Source organism: Hemitrygon akajei, chromosome 6 (assembly GCF_048418815.1).
Source record: "Hemitrygon akajei chromosome 6, sHemAka1.3, whole genome shotgun sequence".
Lineage (NCBI taxonomy): Eukaryota > Metazoa > Chordata > Chondrichthyes > Myliobatiformes > Dasyatidae > Hemitrygon > Hemitrygon akajei.
The window spans coordinates 133,715,521-133,736,490 of record NC_133129.1 but is presented as its reverse complement, the minus strand read 5'-3'; the positions used below and the strand labels follow the sequence as shown (position 1 = coordinate 133,736,490).

The 20,970-nt window shown below is 40.4% G+C and overlaps 1 protein-coding gene across 1 annotated transcript in view; it reads left to right on the top strand.

Moving 5' to 3' along the window:
• Positions 1-20,970, top strand: part of LOC140728759 (tetraspanin-32-like) — a 64,542-nt gene that overhangs the window by 24,928 nt on the left and 18,644 nt on the right. The window contains exon 4 of the mRNA XM_073047709.1: positions 15,503-15,577. Coding sequence (XP_072903810.1) covers positions 15,503-15,577 — 75 coding nt within the window. The remainder of the gene's footprint in view (positions 1-15,502; positions 15,578-20,970) is intronic.

Genomic DNA, 20,970 nt, shown 5'->3' with positions numbered 1-20,970 from the left:
CATGTGCAAGCACAGCTTTCATAATCTTGCCACTCCTCCTTTCCAAATCCCAAATAATATACAAGGGAGGGCAGGCTTCAGCAGTTTTATATTTCCACTTTGGATTTGTGTGTTTATATTTAAATAGCTGTGGCTGTTACCAGTAAGTACTTATCCATCTGTTAATATGACCAAACGGCAGTTATGACAAGCATAGCTATTCATATAGTTTAACGGATAAATTACTAGACTAGCAGCTGGCAGTCTGCACCATTAATTTGGATGTGTAAGTTCAAATCCCACCGCAGCAGCTGGGAATGTAAATATTGTCAGAATGCTGCTTATGGACTGTTTATCTCACTCCCATCAGGGAAGAGGCTATACACTGTCCACACCAGGACCACCAGATTCAAAACCGGTTACTTCCTTCAAGCCATCAAGCTGATCAACACCTCCACCCTATAACTCAGCTTTTTGGCCCGCTGCATTCATGCCAAAAGTGAAGCCCAACTATACTGATCCAATTCCCTACATTAGGAATATATGCCTCTACACCACTCCTATCCAAGTACCTGTCCAAATGCCCTTTAAACATTGCCGTTGTATCTGCCTCAACTAATTGCCGCGGCGGCATGTTCAAAATATTCACCACACTCTGGGAGAAAAATCTAATGCTCAAGCTCGACCGTAAACTTCTCTCTCACTTTAACCTGTTCCCTCTCATTTTAGAATTCCCTGTCTCAAAAAAAAAAGCTGATTAACTACCCTAGCTATTTCCTCATTATTCTAAAACTCTCTATAAGGTCACTCCATAGTCTCCTACAGTCCAGTGAGAATAAATCTTTCTGACTGGCTTGGACCCTTTGCTCCCAGTGGGGCAGAAGCCATTGTTGATCTTCTGTCCTTTTTGTCCTCTGAAATCGATGGTACAGTTGGAGTTCATCAACGCCTCTGGTATCTGATGCATCCACTGTACAGGGGATTGACCAGAGTCCTGTTAGCCGGCCTTACCCATTTCCACCTCTCATGTTGGGGATGGAGGGTAGGACCTTGAGAAGCCATTCCAGGCATCATTACTGTGAATCTCTTCTGCGCTCTCGATTGTTACATCCTTCCTGTAGTTTGATGACCAGAACTGTGCACAATCCCCTACGTACAGTCTAACCAATGTTTTATACAGCTACAATATAACATGCCAACTTCATACTCAATGCCTCTGCTATGAAGACAAGTATAACCAGTACCTTTTCCACTATCCACGTCACTATTGTGTCTTTGCTTTAAAGGAACTATGGACCTGCACCCCAAGGTCTCTCTGTAAACCAATACAGAATTTCAGGTCTCTGCCATTTTTTTAAACAAATTTCTTTCTTTATCCATGGCTCCACTAATTTTTAATTATATCTGCAAACTTACTTATCACATCTCTCACCCACCAGTTCTCATCCAAGTCATTTATATATAATACAAACATCAAAAGAGAAAGAAGATATGACCAGTCCCCATGCAGTACACTACTTGTTACAGACTTCCAGTCAGCACTACCATCTGTCTCCTCTCCCACAGCAAATCTGTGATCTAGTTCCCTAATTCACCTTAGATCCTTTGTACTTTAACCTTCTGGACCAGAATTAAATGAAGTCTGTAAGTATAATAGTAAAAAATAACATTCAAGAAATGCTGCAGGTGTTAGAAATCCAGAGCAACACATTCAAAATGCTGGAGGAAATCAGCAAGTCAGGCAGCATCTGTGGAAGTGAATAAACAGTTGGCATTTTGGGCTGAGACCCTTCTTCAGTTCTGGAAAGGAAGGGGGAAGATGTCAGAATAAAAATCTGGTGGGAAGGAAGCTAGCTGGAAGGTAATAGATGAAGCCAGGTGGGTGGGAAAAGTCAAGGGCTGGAAAAGAAGGAAACTGATAGTAGAGGAGAGTGGACCTTAGGAGAAAGGGAAGGAGGAGGGGACCCAGAGGGAAATGATAGAAAGGTAAGAAGTAAAGGGCCAGAGTGGGGGTATAGAGGAAGAGAGGAGGGGTTCAAAATAAAACTCATGGTACCATTCGTCACAAAGTACTGGACTGTTGTCAAAACCTTGAAAAAGAGTTTCAGAATAAACCAAAATTATTGGTTTTCTACTTGACAATTACAGGAAAAACCTGATCCTACCTTTGGGTTTAGTACAACTTTACATTTTCCAATTTGAGTGGAAGAGAAAATAAAAGAGGAGGGAGAGGGGAATTGGGAGCATCAGTAGCCACTGAATAGAAACCAGGCCCAGAAACCTTGTAAACAACCAGATTTACCACCCCTAGTAGTCCCATCTGTGATAAGTTACAATGAACGCTTTTGATTTGTGATATTCATCGGAAAGTCAGCAGTGGCATCTGAAACAGCTGCAGTCCAGTTCTCACTGCCTCGGGTGAGGAGGGTGATCATTTCAAAACCTCGACTGTCATCCCAGCTGTGGATTTATTGTTGTCAAGCAGAAAGCTGAGGAGACTACAGTACTGAACCTTTATAGAACAGATTTCTCAGCCTGAACTAAAATACTGACTCTATGATTGATAACAGAATTCCTCCTGAAATTGATTTAGCCAGCTTGTCCCAAATGAGATGTGTTCTATTTATAGAATCTCCTCAAACAATTCATTTGGGCAAAAGCACAGTCACTGTGTAATTCAGTCAATGCAAACCAGGTCCTGTTATGCTTTGTGACTTCAAAACATTAAACTGATTCAAAGAAAAGCAAGGGAGTTGAGAGTCTTAATTCATCTATTACTTTAAGAGGAGCACGCACATCTCACATTGTAATGTCATGTCGTATGCAATTCACATATTTTTACATATAACCTGCAGTGAGTTATTTAAAGGAACAAGAATGCATATTCAATAACATATTTGCATTGTATTTCAAATATTACTGAAATATTAAATACACAACTGGTCTTGCATGCGATTTCTGTGTTAATGGATAATTCTTGCCAGGTGACAGCGAGGACACTGATTAATAGTTGTCACTAACAGTACAAAAAATGGTTGTCTATCTCTACCTGAAATACATATGTAGTTAAGAGTTGTCCATATTGATGGCTCCGGAGACACATACAGGCCAGACCAAGTAAGGGGTGCCCTATTTCTGCCCCAAAAGATAATTAGTGAATTAGGTGGGTTTTTAACCACAGTAAAAACAGAAAATTCTGGAAATAATTGGCAGGACTGTGGAAAAAGTTAACATCGACATTTCAGTCTGAGACTCCTCGTCCTATTAACCCTTTCCTTTCGCAATCATAAAATGTCTCAAAGAGTTTTGTTAACGAATTAGGAAGCATATAATAGAACATAGCAAGTACAACAGAGGGATGGCCCTTTGACTCACCATGTCTGCACTGTCCACGATGCCAATCTAAACATGTCCCGTCAGCCTGAACACAGTCCAGATCCCCCTAATCCCTGCCTGTTCAAGTGCTTTTCTAAAGCCTTTTAAACATTGCTTTTGCATCTACTTACACTGTTAACCCTGACAGCTTGTTCCAGGCACCTACCTGTCTGTGTACAAAAAAAATGTGCCTTGATCATCTTTTAAGACTATGGCTTGATGAAAGGTCTCAGCCCAAAACATCAGCTCCATTGATGCTCATTCCTCTCCATAGATGCTGCGTGATCTGCTGATTTCCTACCTCATGTTGTGTGTGTTACTCTTTTAAACTTTACCCCTCTTTTCCTTTCATGATGCCACTGTTCTCTTATCTGAACTCACTGGCTTCCATATCCTTCTCTATAGTAAGTGCAGAGGAGAAGTATTCATCAAACAACTTACTCATCTCCAGTGGCTTCTCACGTAGATTACCACACTGATCTTCAAGTGAATCTCCTCTGAGCTGTCAAAGTTTCCCTTTTGTTCTTAATATATTTATAGAATCTTTAAAAAAAACTTCCATTAACTTATTTGTCAGGCTGCCCCTCAGACTTCAACACTCTAGAAAACAACCCAAGTTCACCCAGTGTCTGCTCATAGCTAACACACTCCAATCAAGGTAACAGCTGCTCCCTCTCGAAGCCTCCACATCCTCACTCATGTTAGCAGAACTACATATAATACTCTCAATGTGGTCTGGTACAGCAGCAATATGACTTGCTAACTATGATACTCAATGTCACGATCGATGAAGTGAACCATGCCATTTGCCTTCTTTACCACCCTATGCAACTTTCAGGTAGCAATGGATTTGCACCCCAAGACCCTGGCACATCAATGCTCCTAGGGGCCCTGCCATTTACTTTCCTCTTTTCATCTGACCTCCCAGAATGCATCACCTCACTCTTAACCTTAACCTGAACCTTTTTACATCTCCCCAAAATTTGTGAGATAGGACCTCCCTTGATCAAGCAGTGCTGACTATCCCTAATATCCAAACTTTACCAAATGCCAGAAAATGTTACTTAAGAATCTTCTCCAGTGCCTATAATTTCCTGGATTATCTCCATTGTACTTCTTAAAGAAAGAAAAAATATTGGAATATTCTCTAGTTTTCTGGGACCTTGCATGTTAAAGAGGGTACAGTCTCCTTCCTTGCCTCCCTTAGTACCCTGGGATAAGTTCCACTTGAATTTCTACAAGACACCTAACACCTCCTCCTTAATATCAGCATGCCTTAAAACGCCAATATAACCCTTCATGGCCTCATCATCATCCATTTCCTTCTCGTTGATGAAAACCAATGTGAATTATTCGCTTAGAAACTCACCCACTTCCTTTTGCTCAGATAAATTTTCTTCTGTGTCTGTGAATGGACCTACCCTTTCCCTAGCTACATTCTTATTCTTTACATATGTATGAAATGCCTTGGAATTCTCTTAATCCTATTCACTCAGAACATTTCATGGCCCCTTTTAGCTCTCCTAATGCCTTGTTTCCTGCTTACTTCATATTCCTCAAGGACCTTGTCTGACTTCAGCTTCCTACACCTTAAGTATGTTTCCTTTTTCTCTGACTGAACTAACAATTTCTCTTGTCAGCTAAAGTTCCTGACCCTTGCCAACATTATCTTTCATTCTCACAGCTGCATGCTAGTCCTGAAACCTAACTAGCTGACCTTTAAAGATAGCCATATGTCTAATGTGTATTTACCCTCAAAGAGCCACTCCCAATCTACTTCCCTTAGTCCCTGCTTAATACTATTGTAATTAGCCTTTTTGCTATTTCATCTGAGACCCTGTGTATTTCTTATCCACATAACTATGTTAAAACTTACAGAATTTTGATTGCTGTTCCCCAAATGCTTCCCCACTGAAATGTTGATCACCTGACCAGGCTCATTCTCCAGTACAAAGTCTAATATGGTTCCTTCCCTAGGTGGACAGTTTATATTTTGTTTCAAATATTGCTCCCTGGTTCCCCTAACAAATTCTGTCCCATCCTAGTCCCTGGCACTAAGGGAGACCCAGCCAGTATTATGGTTGCTAAAGTAAGGAAATGAATTGAAGCCTGGTTAAAGTGGCAGGTCTTTAAAAAGTCTATCAAAAGAGGGAGGTTCTGGGAAGGAATTCCAGAGCTAGGGTCATGGCAGATGAAGACTTGACCATCAACTGCAAAAAGAATTAAATTAAAAATGATCGAGAGCCCAGAATTTATGGAGGCCAGATACCCTGGACAGTAGTAGGAGAAAATCAGATACTGGGAGGAACAAGGCTATACATAGGAAACAAAGCATAGGAAGTTGAAGCAGGATTCATCATACAGTCTTTCAGGCCTATTCCACCATCCAACACAATCATGGCTGATCATCCATTGTGGTACACTGTTCCTGCCTTTTCACTTGCCATCAGGAACATCTTCCCTGAAGTCCCTGACTTCTTACTGGCTGGTGAACAAGTATATTCCAGTCTTGTTGCACTTTCCTTCTCCAAGTCTGACATCATTCAGATATTCTGTCTTCCTGTTTTTAGAACCAAAGTGGATAAGCTAACATTCATGCATCTTATATCAATATCAATTTGCCAATTGACCCTACTTGTCTAAGTTCTATTGAAGTATCTATCTATCCTTCTGACAGCTCACATTTCCACCCACCTCCACACCTTTACGTTATCTGCAAACTTAAAGGTGTTGGGCATGGTTTTCCTACAACTACATTAACTTTGTTCAATCCTGTTAATGCTTTTCAAGTGTTCTTTTACTTCATCCTGTACATCCTTTTTAACCTTAGCATATTCACACTAATTCATTATGGGCTATATGTATAAATAGATGAATTACATACATCATCACGCTACCACATGATATGTGCAAGCCTGAATTAAAGTAAACACAAGGTTAGACTCATATTTCAGACTCATGTGTTTTCCTTTAAATTAGTTTTATGTTTTGAAGTTCCAAAGCATAGCAGTGGTGACGAGGTTTTTTAAAACAAAGCTGAGATGGCTACTGATCTGTTGAAGTGCAGTGAGAAATGGTGGAGTGAAAAAAAACGAGACAGTTGTTTAAAAAAAAGCACAGTGGATGGTCTTTGGAAGGGAAGGCATGATCGAGTTTAAAAACAAAAGGCAGAAAACTGAAGTATTCATGGAATGAGTACTGGGTGATCATAATCTAAAAAAAAGCAGAAGTGGCCGGCTACATTAGAAAGATAGATGTTTGATTACACAATAAATAACTGGCTCACATACTGTATACTGAGCTAATTAAACAGTATTTTGAAGTAAATGAAATAGCCAATGAGAAATGAGTACCAATTTTGCTGAGTGCTTTGGGTTTAAAGAATAGTATTAAGTTTGCTTCAAAGTTTAACTGCTCTGAGCAAACCATCCAAAATGAGGTTTGGTGATATTGTGAAAGTAATGCAAGAACATTTAAAACCAAAACCATTGTTTGCAATCAATTGCAGAATATTTTAGGTATCATAAGTGGAATCAAAAGGAAGGGGAGTCCTTTTCAGTGTTCATGGCTGTGTTGAAGAGATTGTTTGAGCATTGCCAGTTCAGTGACGGACTTAATCACTGGGAGATCATTTAGTTTGTGCTATCTTACAAGAAAGCATTCAGAAATGAATCCTAACTGAAGCACAACTTATATTAAAAGAGCAGTTGAAATAGCAGTATTAATGGAAATTGCAGACAGAAATTCAATTGAGTTGAAGTTGAAACAAAAGTGAGTGGAAACAAAATTGCAACATCTAAAGAGAAGCATGTTACCCTTGTGGCAGGGGCTCACATACACCAGACCAATGCAGGTTTAAAGGTGAAACTTGTATAAAATGCAACAAAGTAGATCACATACAAAGAGCATGGGCAGACAAAAATAAACTGCACAGAGAAGACAAAAAGATAAAATGTCATTTTGCAGTTTCATTAAAAGTATTATCTGATAATGAAGAAAGTGACAAAGTATTGTGTAGCCTTGAGATTTACATTATGAAAATTAACAATAGCCAAGCAATGTGGCTTATGCCAGAAATGAATAGCAAATTAATTGAAATGGAATTGGGCACTGGCTCAGCTGTTACAATCATTCCACAAAATGAGATTGAATAGCATTTTCAAGATACCAAACTGAATCCTGCAGATATTCAACTAAGAACTTAGACTGGAGAAAATATAAATCCTGTGGGAATGATATTTGCAATTGCAAAATACAACAACCAACAAGTCACATTGAGCTTGTATCTGATACCAATAGAAGGACCAGCATTGTTGGGGTGTGATTGACTGAGACAACTACAACTTGATTGGAAATCCATCCACCAATTGCATTCCGCATCCACTGCAATGAAACCAAATGAAAGCAAATTAAGAAAGGTACAGGATGGTGCCAAGGATGGTATTGGAAAACTCAAACATATCGAGGAAAAACTAGTGTTAATTGAAAATGCTGCACCCAAGTTTTGCAAAGCCTGTCTAGTTCCTTATCACTTCTGTGATGAAACAACCCGTGAACTAGAATGCATGAAGGCTGAAGGGATTCTTTCCAAGCTTGCATGCAGCCCATAGGCAATGCCAGTAAGTTCACCATCAGAATCAGAATCAATTTTAATACCTCCAGCATATGTAGTGAAATTTGCTAACTTAGCAGCAGCAGTACATTGCAATACATAATACGGTAATACAGAAAACTAAGTAAATCAATTAAAGCACTGACTGTGTGCCTTCAGGCTTCTGTACCTCCTTCCTGATGGTAACCATGAGAAGAGGGGATGTCCTGGGTGAACTGGGTCCTTAGTGAGCCACCAATTCTTGAAGATGTCTTGGATACTACGGAGGCCAATACCCAAGATGGAGCTGACTCATTTTACAACTTTCTGTAGCTTCTTTTGACTCTGTGCAGTAGCCCCACCTCTCACCCCCCCCCCCCCCATACCAGATAGTGATGCAGCCTGTCAGAATGCTCTCCATGGTACATACATCAAAGTTTTTGAGTTTTTTAGATTGCAATCCAAATCTCCTCAAACTCCTAATGAAAAGTATCCACTGTTTTGCCTTCTTTATAGCTGCATTGATATGTTGGGGCCAGGTTAGATCCTCAAAGATCTTGACACCCAGGAACTTGAAATTGTTCACCCTCTCCACTTCTGATCCTCTATGAGGATTGGTTTGTGTACCTTGTCCTACCTTTTCTGAAGTCCACAATCAGCTCTTTGGTCTTCTTGACGTTACTTTGGTCTTATCTTGCTCCTGTACGCCCTCTCGCCTCCATCTGAGATTCTACCAACAATGGTTGTACTATGAGCAAATTTATAGATGGCTTTTGAGCTATGCCTAGTCACACAGTCATGGAAGTAGAGAGAGTAGAGCAGTGGGCTAAGCACCTCCCCCTGAGGTGTGCCAGTGTTGATCATCAGCGAGGAGATATTAATACCAATCTGCACAGGTTGTGTTTTTCTGGTTAGGAAGTCGAGGATCCAATTGCAGAGAGAGGTACAGAGGCCCAGGTTCTGAAGTTTATTAATCAGTAGGAATGACAGTGCTAAACGCTGAGTCAACCAACAGGATCCCGACATAGGATGCCATCAACCTAGCACTGAAAGTAGATCAATACCCTCTCCTCAGGATAGAGGAAACCTTCCTAGAGGGAAACACTTCAGCAAAGTGGACAGCTGATGCCCTACTTACAGATGGAGATGGAACAAGAGGTCAAAGTGCTTCTCACCATAAACACTCACAGAGGGCTGTTTCGCTAAAATAGGCTTAGCTTGGGTATAGTATCTGCACCTGCACTCTGGCAAAAAGCTATGGTCCAGGCACAGCAAGGCTGCCCAGGCACTCAGTGTTACCCGGATGATATTGTTGCTGTCGGTAAGGATGACAAGGAACATCTCCAAAATCTCAAGATAGCATCAAAAAGATTAGAAGATTGTGAGCTCAGAGCCACAATTCGACAAGTGTTAATTCTTTAAATGAAGCATCACTTACTATGGTCACACTATTGACACACCAGGATGCTGAGAAAATTCAAGTTGTGGTGGATACCCGAAGACTAAAGGATGTGACACAGCTGTGGTACTTTATAGAATTTGTCATCTACCATAAATGGTTCCTGCCAAACTTGGCTACCGAGCTTCATCCCCTGAACTCGTTGCTACAGTTTGGGAAGAAATGGCCATGGATAAAGCAGTGTGAGGTGGCTTTCAAAAAGCTTGCCTGCGATTCCTCGCCTTATGGTATAAATACAATCATGTCACGTTATGAGTGATGGAAGTGAATGCCCCATAGCCTTTGCATCACGTTCCCTTACCACTGCAGAGAAAAAATTACACATAGATTAATAGACAGGCCTTGAGTCTGATTTGGAGTGTAAAATGTTTCAACCTGTACTTGTATGGGAGAGTGTTTACCCTCATTACTGATCATCAACCACTAGTGTCCATTTTCAATACACAGAAGAGTGTTCCACTAACAGCAGCAGCACAAATGCAGCGATGGGCTCTGTTTCTTGGAGGACACAATTACAAGATTGAATCAAGAGGACGACTAATCATAGAAATGCTTTTGGATTGTCCCGTTTACCCTTGGAAGAGGAGATAGTGGAAAAAAATTACAAAAGAGACACTTCTCTTGACATATTCTTGCGAACGCAAATTGATAGTCTTCCAGATACAGCAGAGATAATTCAAAGGGAAACCAAAAAAGTCCCCACACTGTTTCAGGTCTACATTGCCACCCAAATGGCTAGAATGTGCAACAGAAGCTCCAGTTTCCTCATTCTTACCAGCACTGAGATGAACTTGCCCCTGACCTTGTGGGGATTGAGAGTTGTTGTACCACCCATGCTGAGGGTCAAAGCAGTGGAAGAGCTACACGCCGGTTAACTAGGTGTGGTTAAAATGAAAGTGTTGGCTCAAAGCTTTGTCTGGTAGCCTGGGATAAATCAGCAGATCAAGCAACTTGCCATACTCTACTTGGAATGCCAACATGTCCAGAAGGTGCTAACAGCAGCGCATCTCCATCCCTGGCAATGGCTGGCATTGCCCTGGCAGAGGATTCATGTGGATTTTGCCGGACCATTCATAGACACAAATTTCTTGGTAGTAGTGGATACAGCTACAAAGTGGCCAGAAGTGTTCCCAATAGCCTCTACTACAACCTCACATACTGTTGTTGTGTTGAGAAGCTTCTTCACAAGGACTGGTTTTCCAGATCACTTAGTCAGTGGCAATGGATCACATTTTGTGGTGGAACAGTTTCAATTATTCTTAAGAATGACTGGAGTAAGACATATGATATCTGCACCACTTCACCCAACTCCAAATCGCTTGGTAAAAAAGGTTTGTTCAGGGTTTAAAGAACATTGTAAGCAATGTCAGCAGAATGCATGACACTGTACTGAATCAGAAGCTCGCCAATTTCCCCTTTGCATATCATAATGCAGCGCATTTCACTATCATAACTCACCAGCTATGCTGTCCTTCAGTTGTCCCTTGCAGTCAGACTTTGATTTCCTTAAACCCAACCTCAGAAGGAGTATGTATGCAGGACAACCAGCTGAGGCAAAATTAACACTCCTCAAACAAGGGGGCTTGATGTTTCCTGAACAAGCAGTCCTGGTGAGGGACTGCTGAGATGATCAACAGAGGGTACCCGGAAAGATTAAATACACAGCTGCACCACTCTCCTACTCAGTGGAGATCGCATCTGATATCCTCTGTAGATGACACATTAATCAGTTGAGGAGATCAGAGTTAATTGTTAGAGAAGAAATAAGGTTATCACTTTCAAATCCATTTCCTGCTGTCAGAGTCAACTCTGACAGCCATAACCACAGGTCCCAGAACCTGAGAGTGTTTCACAGCTACAAATCTCACTTTCCAAGCTTGACCTCCCTGTCAGGAAAGACATTATCCCACAAGAGTAAGAAATCCACCACAGCAATTAAATCTTTAGACCTGAATGGAATAATTTAAAATTTGAATGCTATGGATGTCTGTATATAGTTGTATTATATAGTATACTGTGCATGTGGTTGAGATGCTTTGATACTATGGGAGTTTATAGCTAAGGAGGGAGGAGCATTGTGTACTTAATTTTTCAGCAATATTGGAGTAATCTTGTACATATATTGTTTGATTAAGCATTCCTGTTCGTATAAATAATTCATTCCGGGTTATGTCTATAAACACATGAATTGCATACGTCCCCACACTACCACATGATAGGTGTGTGCCTCGCTTGAAGTAAGCACAAACTTAGACTTGCATTTTGGACTCCCGTGTCTTCCTTCAAATTAGTTTAATGTTTTGAAGTTACAAAACATAACAGGTAGAATGAGGGATGGTTGATTGGAGTGTATTATAATATTCAAGTCTTGAACTAACGGTGATATGAATTACAGTTCCAGTAAGAGATGAACTGAGGAAAAGCAGAATTGATGACTTTCATAAGAATTATAGAAGTTTATAAACTGGAAATATGTACACTATTATGAAAAGTAATTTGATACATAATAATCTACATTGATTTTGTAAGTATTTTTTAAATGTTATTAGAACCAAAGACTACTTTCAGGATTCTTTTGTACATATTTGAAGCCTACTAGAATTTCATTGGTTATTTCTAAACTTGTTCTGAGATGATGCATTTTATTCTTGTATCTCATTTGGTCCAACTTTAACAGATTGTTGACAACTAGCTAAAGTTAAAGCTAAAGTTGACAACTTTAACTTTATCCCCATGAGATAAAAGATCTTGGTGGGTGGTGCTGCTTCCCATTTCTATACCAGAATTCTATCTCTTACCATATGTTATCCAACATCTAGGTGCTTCCCAGAATAAATTTAAGAAAATAATTTTACATAAAATAATTACATGTACTTACAAGCAAGTAACTACATGTTCGGCACAGCATTGTGGACTGAAGGGCCTGTATTGTGCTGTAGTTTTTCTAAGTTTCTATAAAGACTTGTATTTAATCGGTACCTTCACAATGTCACAAAATCACAAAGCATTGTAACATCAGTGAAGTACTTTTGATGTGCAGTCATCCATATTATGTCAGGAAAAAGGCAGCTAACATATACACAGTGTGATAATAAGCAGATAATTTGCTTTTTAGTGATGTTGATTAACAGATAAATATTGGACAGACCATCTCCAATGTTCTTTTGAATGAAGAGACAGGATCTCTTTTAACATATGAAAGCTGTCTTCCATGACAGCATAGTATTCCCTTGGTACTAACTGGAATTACGCCAGGTTGTGTGTGTTTCTCTGGATTTCCTGCATTGCAGAATCTCTTGTGTTTATGGCTTGAGAGGTTCTGTGTTCCTTCTTCTATTTTTGCCTGGTCTCCATATCTTCCTGTCAAGGATACTCAAGTTGCTTGGTGACTTCTCAGATGCTGCTTTAAAATGTTGGTCTGTCTCAGCCAGGGATTCCCACAAGTTAAGGATAATGTTACCCTTTCCTACGTGGCTTTGAGAATACCTTGCAGCTTTTTTCTGCCCTCCTGGAAATCTCTTACCACAGTGGAATGGAACCAGAACACCTGGTTTGGATGGCTAGCCTGTGGACAATGTGGTCTTCAGCACTGGTAACATTGGCATGGGAGAGAATGCTGATAGTTCACTGATGTTGCCAATAGATTTGTGTTGATGGTAAGAACACAAGAGATACTGGAATCTGGATTAAAAAAAAACAAGAACTCTGGAGGCAAAAAATAGACAGTGTTGAGATCCTGCCTCAGGGTCTTGGCCTGAAACTTTGATCTATGCCTTTTGCCTCCACAGACACTGCACAACCCTACAAGTTCTTCCAGCATTCTGATTTTGTGTCGGTGCTACCTCTCCAATGTTTTGAAGTGCCCACTATAGATGCTCAGTACAACATGAGCATAACGCCTAGTCTGAGATGTTGACCTTTGAACACTCTTCTTCAGATGGTCAAAGGCTGGTGCACTAGAGGTGAATTTCATTATTGATGAATGCTGTTGCTGGGAGATGATACCCTTGGGAAGCGATCCATTTTCCCTTAGGTCCTTACTTAAAATTTCAGCTCTGATTCAGTCTCAGTCTGTTTCTGTATGCTAGACATCATTGCCTTGGCACACCCCGTTTCATGGATACCAGCATCACAATCTGTCTTCATCTGTAACATGATCTTAGATTTATCACCCTCCTGAACAGACAGGAACATCCTTGTTGCATTCTGTAATGAAAAATATTGGCATACTCTGAAGGAATAGATCGTGCTAGAGGACGAAAGAGGCTGCAGGTGATTATGAATATTGATTTGTTGCACAGAAGAAACTCTGATCTGGAAGGCAGCTTCTTTGATGTACAGTTGTGGCTGAAGTTTTACTGTACAGCTCAAAACCACACCAGCCAATATCTGTCATTAACAAATCCAGAAATGGCTTGCCCACAGAAGGCAAAGGGTGGTCGTAGATGGTTCATATTCTGCTTGGAGGATGGTGATGTATGGTGTTCTGCAGGGATCTGTTCTGGGACCCCTCCTCTTTGTGATTTTTATAAATCACCTGGATGAAGAAGTAGAAGGGTGGGTTAGTAAGTTTGCTGATGACACAAAAATTGGGAGTTGTCAGAGGTTACAGCCTGACATTAATAGGTTGCAGAACTGAGCTGAGAAGTGGCAGATGGAGTTCACCACAAACCAGATTTGAAGATAGAATATAGTATTAACGGTAAGACTCTTGGCAGTGTGGAGGATCAGCAAGATCTTGGGGTCCATGTCCATAGGACATACAAAGCTGCTGCGCAGGTTTACAGTGTTGTTAAGAAGGCGTATGGTGTGTTGGAATTCATCAACCGTGGAATTGAGTTCAAGAGCCATGAGGTAATGTTACAGCTATATAAGACGTTAGTTAGACCCCACTTGGAGTACTTTGTTCCATTCTGGTCACCTCATTACAGGAAGGATGTGGATGCTACAGAGAAAAGTGCAAAGGAGATTTACAAGAATGTTCCCTGGATTGGAGCGCATGCCTTATGAGAATAGGTTGAGTGAACTTGGCCTTTTCTCCTTGGAGGATGAGCGGTGCCCTGATAGAGGTGTAAAAGATGATGAGAGGCATTGATTGTGTGGATAGCCAAAGGCTTTTTCCCAGGGCTGAAATGGCTAACATGAGGGGGTATAGTTTTAAGGTGCTTGGAAGTAGGTACAAGGGGGATGTCAGAGGAACGCTTTTCACATAGAGAATGGTGAGTGCGTGGAATGCACTGCCAGTGAAGGTGGTAGAGGCAGATACAACAGGTCTTTTAAGAGACTCTTAGATAGAGTACATGGAGCTTAGAATAATAGAGGGCCATGTGGTAGGGAAATTCTAGGCAGCTTCTATAGGTCACATGGTTGGCACAACATTATGGGCTGAAGGCCTGTAATGTGCTGTAGATTTCTAACATCTGCAGATGCAAACATTTACAATTCAAGAAAACCTCTGAAGGAAATGCCCTTCCTGCTGGAAAGCGAAGTAAATCATTCAAAAATCCTCAATTAAGCCACAGATGAATCATTTCCATTATAATGCAGAATCCTATTAATAGATGTCAGTTGTGACTCAGTGATAGCACTTCTTGCCAATAAACTATGAGCTGGGCACCAACCTTGGAGACTTTTAGTACTAAAGGAGTGCTTTAATGCAGAGGTGTCTTTGAATAAGACAGTAAACCACAGCTCTGAATGCCTGCTCACACACTAAAAATAGCCCACTGTTCTATTTTGGAAAAGGCTGGGGATTGAAAAGAAAGTGTTTTGATTGATATTTGTCTCTTTGCATTACTAAAGCAGATTTTTTGTAATTAGTGCATTGCCACAAGTGGGGTATTTGTGTGTGCAAATAAACTATTTCAATGTCTACATCCCAGCAAAGAGTAATTTCAAAAGCACTATATCACTGTTTCATAAACTAGGCTAACGAAAAGCAGCGTGTAAGTTAACATCAAGGTTACACTCCCTCAATCCCAGGTGCATTTACACCAATGAATGTGATGGGAGTCTCCTCACAAAGTAGTCTCTATTCTAGATGTTCACTGCACTAAAGTTTGCTGGTTTTCAGTTTGTTTTCTTTCCTTTCTCCACAGGTGCTGATTGGTTTTGCTGTGCTATTCTGTGGAGTGGTACAGCTGGCATATTGGAAGTATGCCTATAAACAGGCGGTGAGTCACATGCCCAACCTGACCACAACAAAAATTTTGTTTATCTTAATATACCTGGAGTTGACAGATATTATATATTGTATTTATTACAATGAATATGTTCAACTGGGAACTGTGTAATCTCACTATGTGGGCATTGGGTTGATTGGCCGCCATTTTTACCAATCCATAATTGGTTTTGATCTGGCTATGGTCAACAATGAATTATCAGTTGCACTAAAGAGATGATGCAAAAAATGAGTTAACACACTGCTATATATTGGGAAGAGTACTGCAGTCCTTGAGGCAATAGGTAGAAAATATTATTCTGAAGTGAATCTCTGCTCCAACAGAGAGATGAGTTTGGGTATGGTGGAAATTAAAAATATAGAAAGAATCTTAGAGCTGAACCTGACCAGTGCCTAATGGAGTAAGGACAGGGAGGTCAATCAAATAATTCCCAAAAGTTAGCTGACTTTGTAAATGTTTTAAAAGAGTGAGTTCCACAAAATATTCTCTGTTCAATAACAACTAAAAACAATGTACTTATATAATCCTCTTAATCTGATAATTACCCTGAGTTGGTGTTAACCAAAATTTGATGCCAAACCTTACGAGGGTGACACAAATGGTCAAAGAGTAGATTTCAGGACATATTTAAGGAGAAAAGTAGAGGTTAGAGAAGTTAAAGGACCAAAAGACCTTGGTGGCTGGTGGCAAAGCTGCCAATGGCAAAATGAATAAAATCTAAGAGGTTCAAGAGTCTGGAATTTTAGAAGTGTGATTTTATTTCTGCTGATTGTCAGAATGGTGGAGTTTATGAAGACAGATAATAGATAGATCATGGAGATGATCTGAAAGCAAAGAATAAAATTATAAAATCACTTAACCAGTGGTAATGCTCACAGCCATTTCAGTTTACTGATTTTTATTAGTCACTTTTGAGGTTAAAACTATGACCTTATTTTGGATGGTCAGTCACGAGTGCCTGTGCATGATCCGTCGGAGAAAGGAGCTCAAATCTAGGTGAAAGACAGTAAATGGTAAACACAAAAGGTTCTGTAGATGTTGAAAATCCAGAGCAACACACTAAATATCAGATAAACTCAGCAGGTTAGGCTACAGCTATATAAGGAACAAATAGTCAATGTTTCATGCTGAGAAACTTCATCGGGACTGGAAATAACTTTTAGCTTCCTCCCCTTTCCTTTCCAGTCCTCATGAAGAGGCTTCTTCCTCTAAGGAAGTTTGTGCTGCTGCCTTTCATTTAATGAGAACAAATAAGTGCATACATGAAAGAATTCAATCAACCCTTCACTTTATTGATTCAATCACCGGCACGTCCATCGTCTTACAATGTTTGTCCACCCTATTATTCTGTCTCTACAATGTTGTTAACTGGTTTCAATATTCCATTGCTACTTCACACCTTTTCTTGCAAACCCAGATTGAGCAATATACTTTAGTTCTCTCCAGTGACCAAAAGCAATCATCGTTTAAACCGTATATTTCAAATAAAATAGTTCATATATTAGATCACACTATTTTTTAAATTTTACAGACTGAACAGGATTCAGGATGTAAGCTGTGGCAAAGAGTAGAAAAAAAGTTCAAAGTAAGCTTATTATCGAAGTACATATATGTCCCTGTATTCTTCTCGCAGGCATTCACAGTAAATACAAAGAAATACAATAGAATCAATGAAACCCAGCATACAAGATGGACAGACAACCAATGTGCAAAAGACAACAAGCTCAGCAAATACAAAAAGAAAAAAACAATAATAATAAATAAATAAGAATAAATATTGAAAACATGAGATGAAGAGTCCTTGAAAGTGAGTCCATAAGTTGTGGGAACAAATGGAGTGAGTGAAGATAAGAGAAGTTATGCCCTCTGTTTCAAGAGCCTGATAGCTGAGGGATAATAACCATTCCTGAATGTGGTAGTGTGGGTCCCGAGGCTCTTGTACCTTCTTCCTGATGCCAGCAGTGAGAAGAGAGTGTGGCCTTGATGACCATGATTGTTCTTGGCAAATGTTTCTACAGAAGTGGTTGTTGCCTTCTTCAGAGATTGTTTGCCGAGTTAGAGTGGTCACCTAACCAGGACTTGTGATATGCACCAGCTGCTCATATGACCATCCGCCACCTGCCCCCAGCGAGCTAAGAAGGTACTACACCTTGCCCAAGGGTGACCTGCAGGCTGGTGGAGGGAAGGAGAACCTTACATCTCCTTTGGTAGAGACATATCCCCACCCTGCCACCCATTCATTCCAATACATAATAATAAAAACTGTAAGTTACAATAAGAAGTGTATATAAAACACGAAAATTAAACTAAATAAGTAGTACAAAAATAGAAGAACAAAACATACTGGGGTAGTATTCATAAGTTCTTTGTCCTGTCGGAAATCCGATGATGGAGGGGAAGAAGCTGATCCTGAAATGCTGAGTGTGTGTCTTCAGGCTCCTGTGCCTCCTCCTTGATGGTGGCAAGTCCTGGGTGATGGGGTCCTTAATAATAGACGCCATCTTTCTGTGGCGTCACGTTTTGTGACCTGGATATGGTTTAAACTCAGACCGTTGTCAAGAAGAGGGATGTCCTACCGGGACAGTTCAAACACCTCCTCTCTCTCCTTCCCCACCAGCCAATCCCCCCTCCCCCGCCCAACATACAAAACAAAACCACCTTCAAATGTAGTGGTGCCCATCTGTTAAGCTATAACTCATTTTTACTATACAGTTGTTACTATCCCTAGAATCAGTCCAAACAGTTCATGATCCATAAGTCTTCCTTCAGCACCATGTCCTCAGCCACAGATTCATACACGCTGAATTCCGTATTTATTAGTACAAGGCATAATTGGGAGATTACATATCCTGCTTCTTAATCTCTGACTCCTTCATATCTCCCTATGGGACATCATCTATTTCTCTGTTGATATTGATCAGGACTGTGGCCTCTGGCTGATCATCCTCCTCTCTCCAGGATACTTTGGAGCCATTCAGCAACATTCTTGATACTGGCACTGGAACGCATCCTGAGAACCTTCCTGCAACTACAGAACTTCACATCTGCTGCCCTCGCTAAGTGCCCCCATAATTATGACTTTCTTGATCTTTGTTCCTCTCTGAATTCGCAATGATACAATGGTCTTGTACATGATTGCCTTTACCGGGGCAGCCAATTATCAACCCCTATCAGAGCCAATTACTGCTTAGAGATTCATTCAATTACTGTATGAATTTCATATGCTTGCCAGTCATTTAGTTCTCTCTTCCTGAACACTCCTGAAATCCTGAGGCAGAGCAGGAACTGCACTGTAGAGAAGAAGATAATCTCAGGGGCAGGGATAAGGAGAATGATAGGGTTGGGGATGTAAGCAAGAGGGTGGAATGGAGAAAGGGACAGGATGTCAGGGGTGGGGAGGAGAATGAGAGGAATAGAGATAAGGAGGGTGAGGAGCTGGGGAGGAGAATTAGTCATTGGGAGAGGAAGAGAATGAGGAGAGAAGGGAGGATCATAGAACATAAAGTAGATAACAGTACAGCATAGGATTTGGCCCATAATGATGATCATGCCAGCTTACATAAACCTACCCCACAATCAATCCAACCCTTCAGTCCTACACGGCCCATAACCCTCCATGTCCCTTGCGACCATGTGCCACTCATATAAACCACTCTGTATATTCATTAGTTATTTGCTTTAAAATCACAACAGATTTGGGTTAAAGTTGGCTCTTGACGCTCATTGTATATATTCTGCTCAGCATTCCATCTCATCCCACAGACAGTCCTACTGCAGTATGTATAAAAGCCGTTGTTTCTGGCAAATAGCCTTTTTATCTGGAATGGGGTGGGGCAGCGTAGAAGGGTTGTAGGTCTGGACTGAACCTAGGAGCTGAGAATGTCCCAGCAACTGCAATTCAATGACACTTTCCTGAACAACTATTCTTCAGAGGACCTTTGTGTGTGCCACATCCTCACGTGAGCAGATGCCTTAAATCATTAAATCAAGTTCCATTACCAGCTAAATACCAAATCTGCTATCCAGACTCCTGACTCTCTGTGGGCCACAGATTAGCTGATATTAATTAAGCATTTAGTTAACAGTTGGCTGAACTGTTGAAGTTGTAGATATGACTCACAGATAATGGCCATTAATCTTGTACAGACTGCCTTGGATTTATGTCAACATAACTCTGAGAGCTTTCACTCAGTATCCATTACATACAGAGCCTAATGAGAAAATGCAGCCAATAACCCGGACTAATGAAATCCCTAGGGTGTCTGGGCCATCATTAATAATCAGAAATTGAATTGAATTTTGTTTCTGAAGGCTAAGGAAGATTTCTCAAGTCAACCAAGTCCAACGGAGCTTGTTCTGAGGAAGGCAGAGAACAGCAGTAGTTCAGGGTTCTGCAGCATCTAAGGCCACCTATAAGAGACCTCCCAAGTGCCTGACTCCACACTGAACCCAGAATAGTTAAATGTTCAGTACTAATATAACCAGATTAGATCCAAAGGTATCTGGTGGTCAGTCATCACTTCCTGTTTGAATCCAGCTGAGCCTAGTACTGACATCACTCATTATCACTGGTGGAGCCAATTTACATTATATATTAATAATTCTGTGTAACTTAACATATCCACCTACACTGCAATGTTATGTATCTTGGTGTCAGTGGCAAACTTTGATAGGCGGCTTTCTCTCCCACCATCCAAGCCAAATATCTATGGGCATTATGAGTCGTACACTCACCTTGAATGAAATTATAATACTGAAATCAATGTATCGCTTCTTAGGTAGTTCCTCATGATGAAGGGTGATTTCCTATCACTCCATTTTTGTGGGTTCTAAGTTCACAGATGTGGTTAGCGTGGGAGCTGCTGACTTTTCCACAGATAGGGCAGGAGATCCCGATATACATACATTTTCTCATGTTTTCTTCCACTTATCCAGTTTCCTGACGAGGTCAATAATTTACCTTCAGTTACAAGGGTTTCCACTTCAACTAAAAGTCTCTTCTATCAAACTTGCTCAAATATCTTCTGGAAGTCTATATGAAAAACATCACTGAGGGAGAGCTGTCAGTCAGAGCTTTAAGCTATAATCGACCTTCACTTTAAAGTCCTCTTCACTTTAGAGTGGGCAGAAGAAGACACAGAAGCTAATCAGATATCAGATACTTTTAACCTACTGTATATTTGATGTCCAATTTAGTATAATATAATTGAACATTAATGAACCTTGGTCTCGATTTTGTCGTAGTATCTAGCAGCCCATAAAACACTGAAGTGAGGAATTAAAACTGAAACTTACAGCTTTCTGATTTTAATGCTTTCAAAGGGAAGTAAATTTTCTGAGCTAAACAAAGCTGCATTAATACTAAATATATTCTGTAATAATAA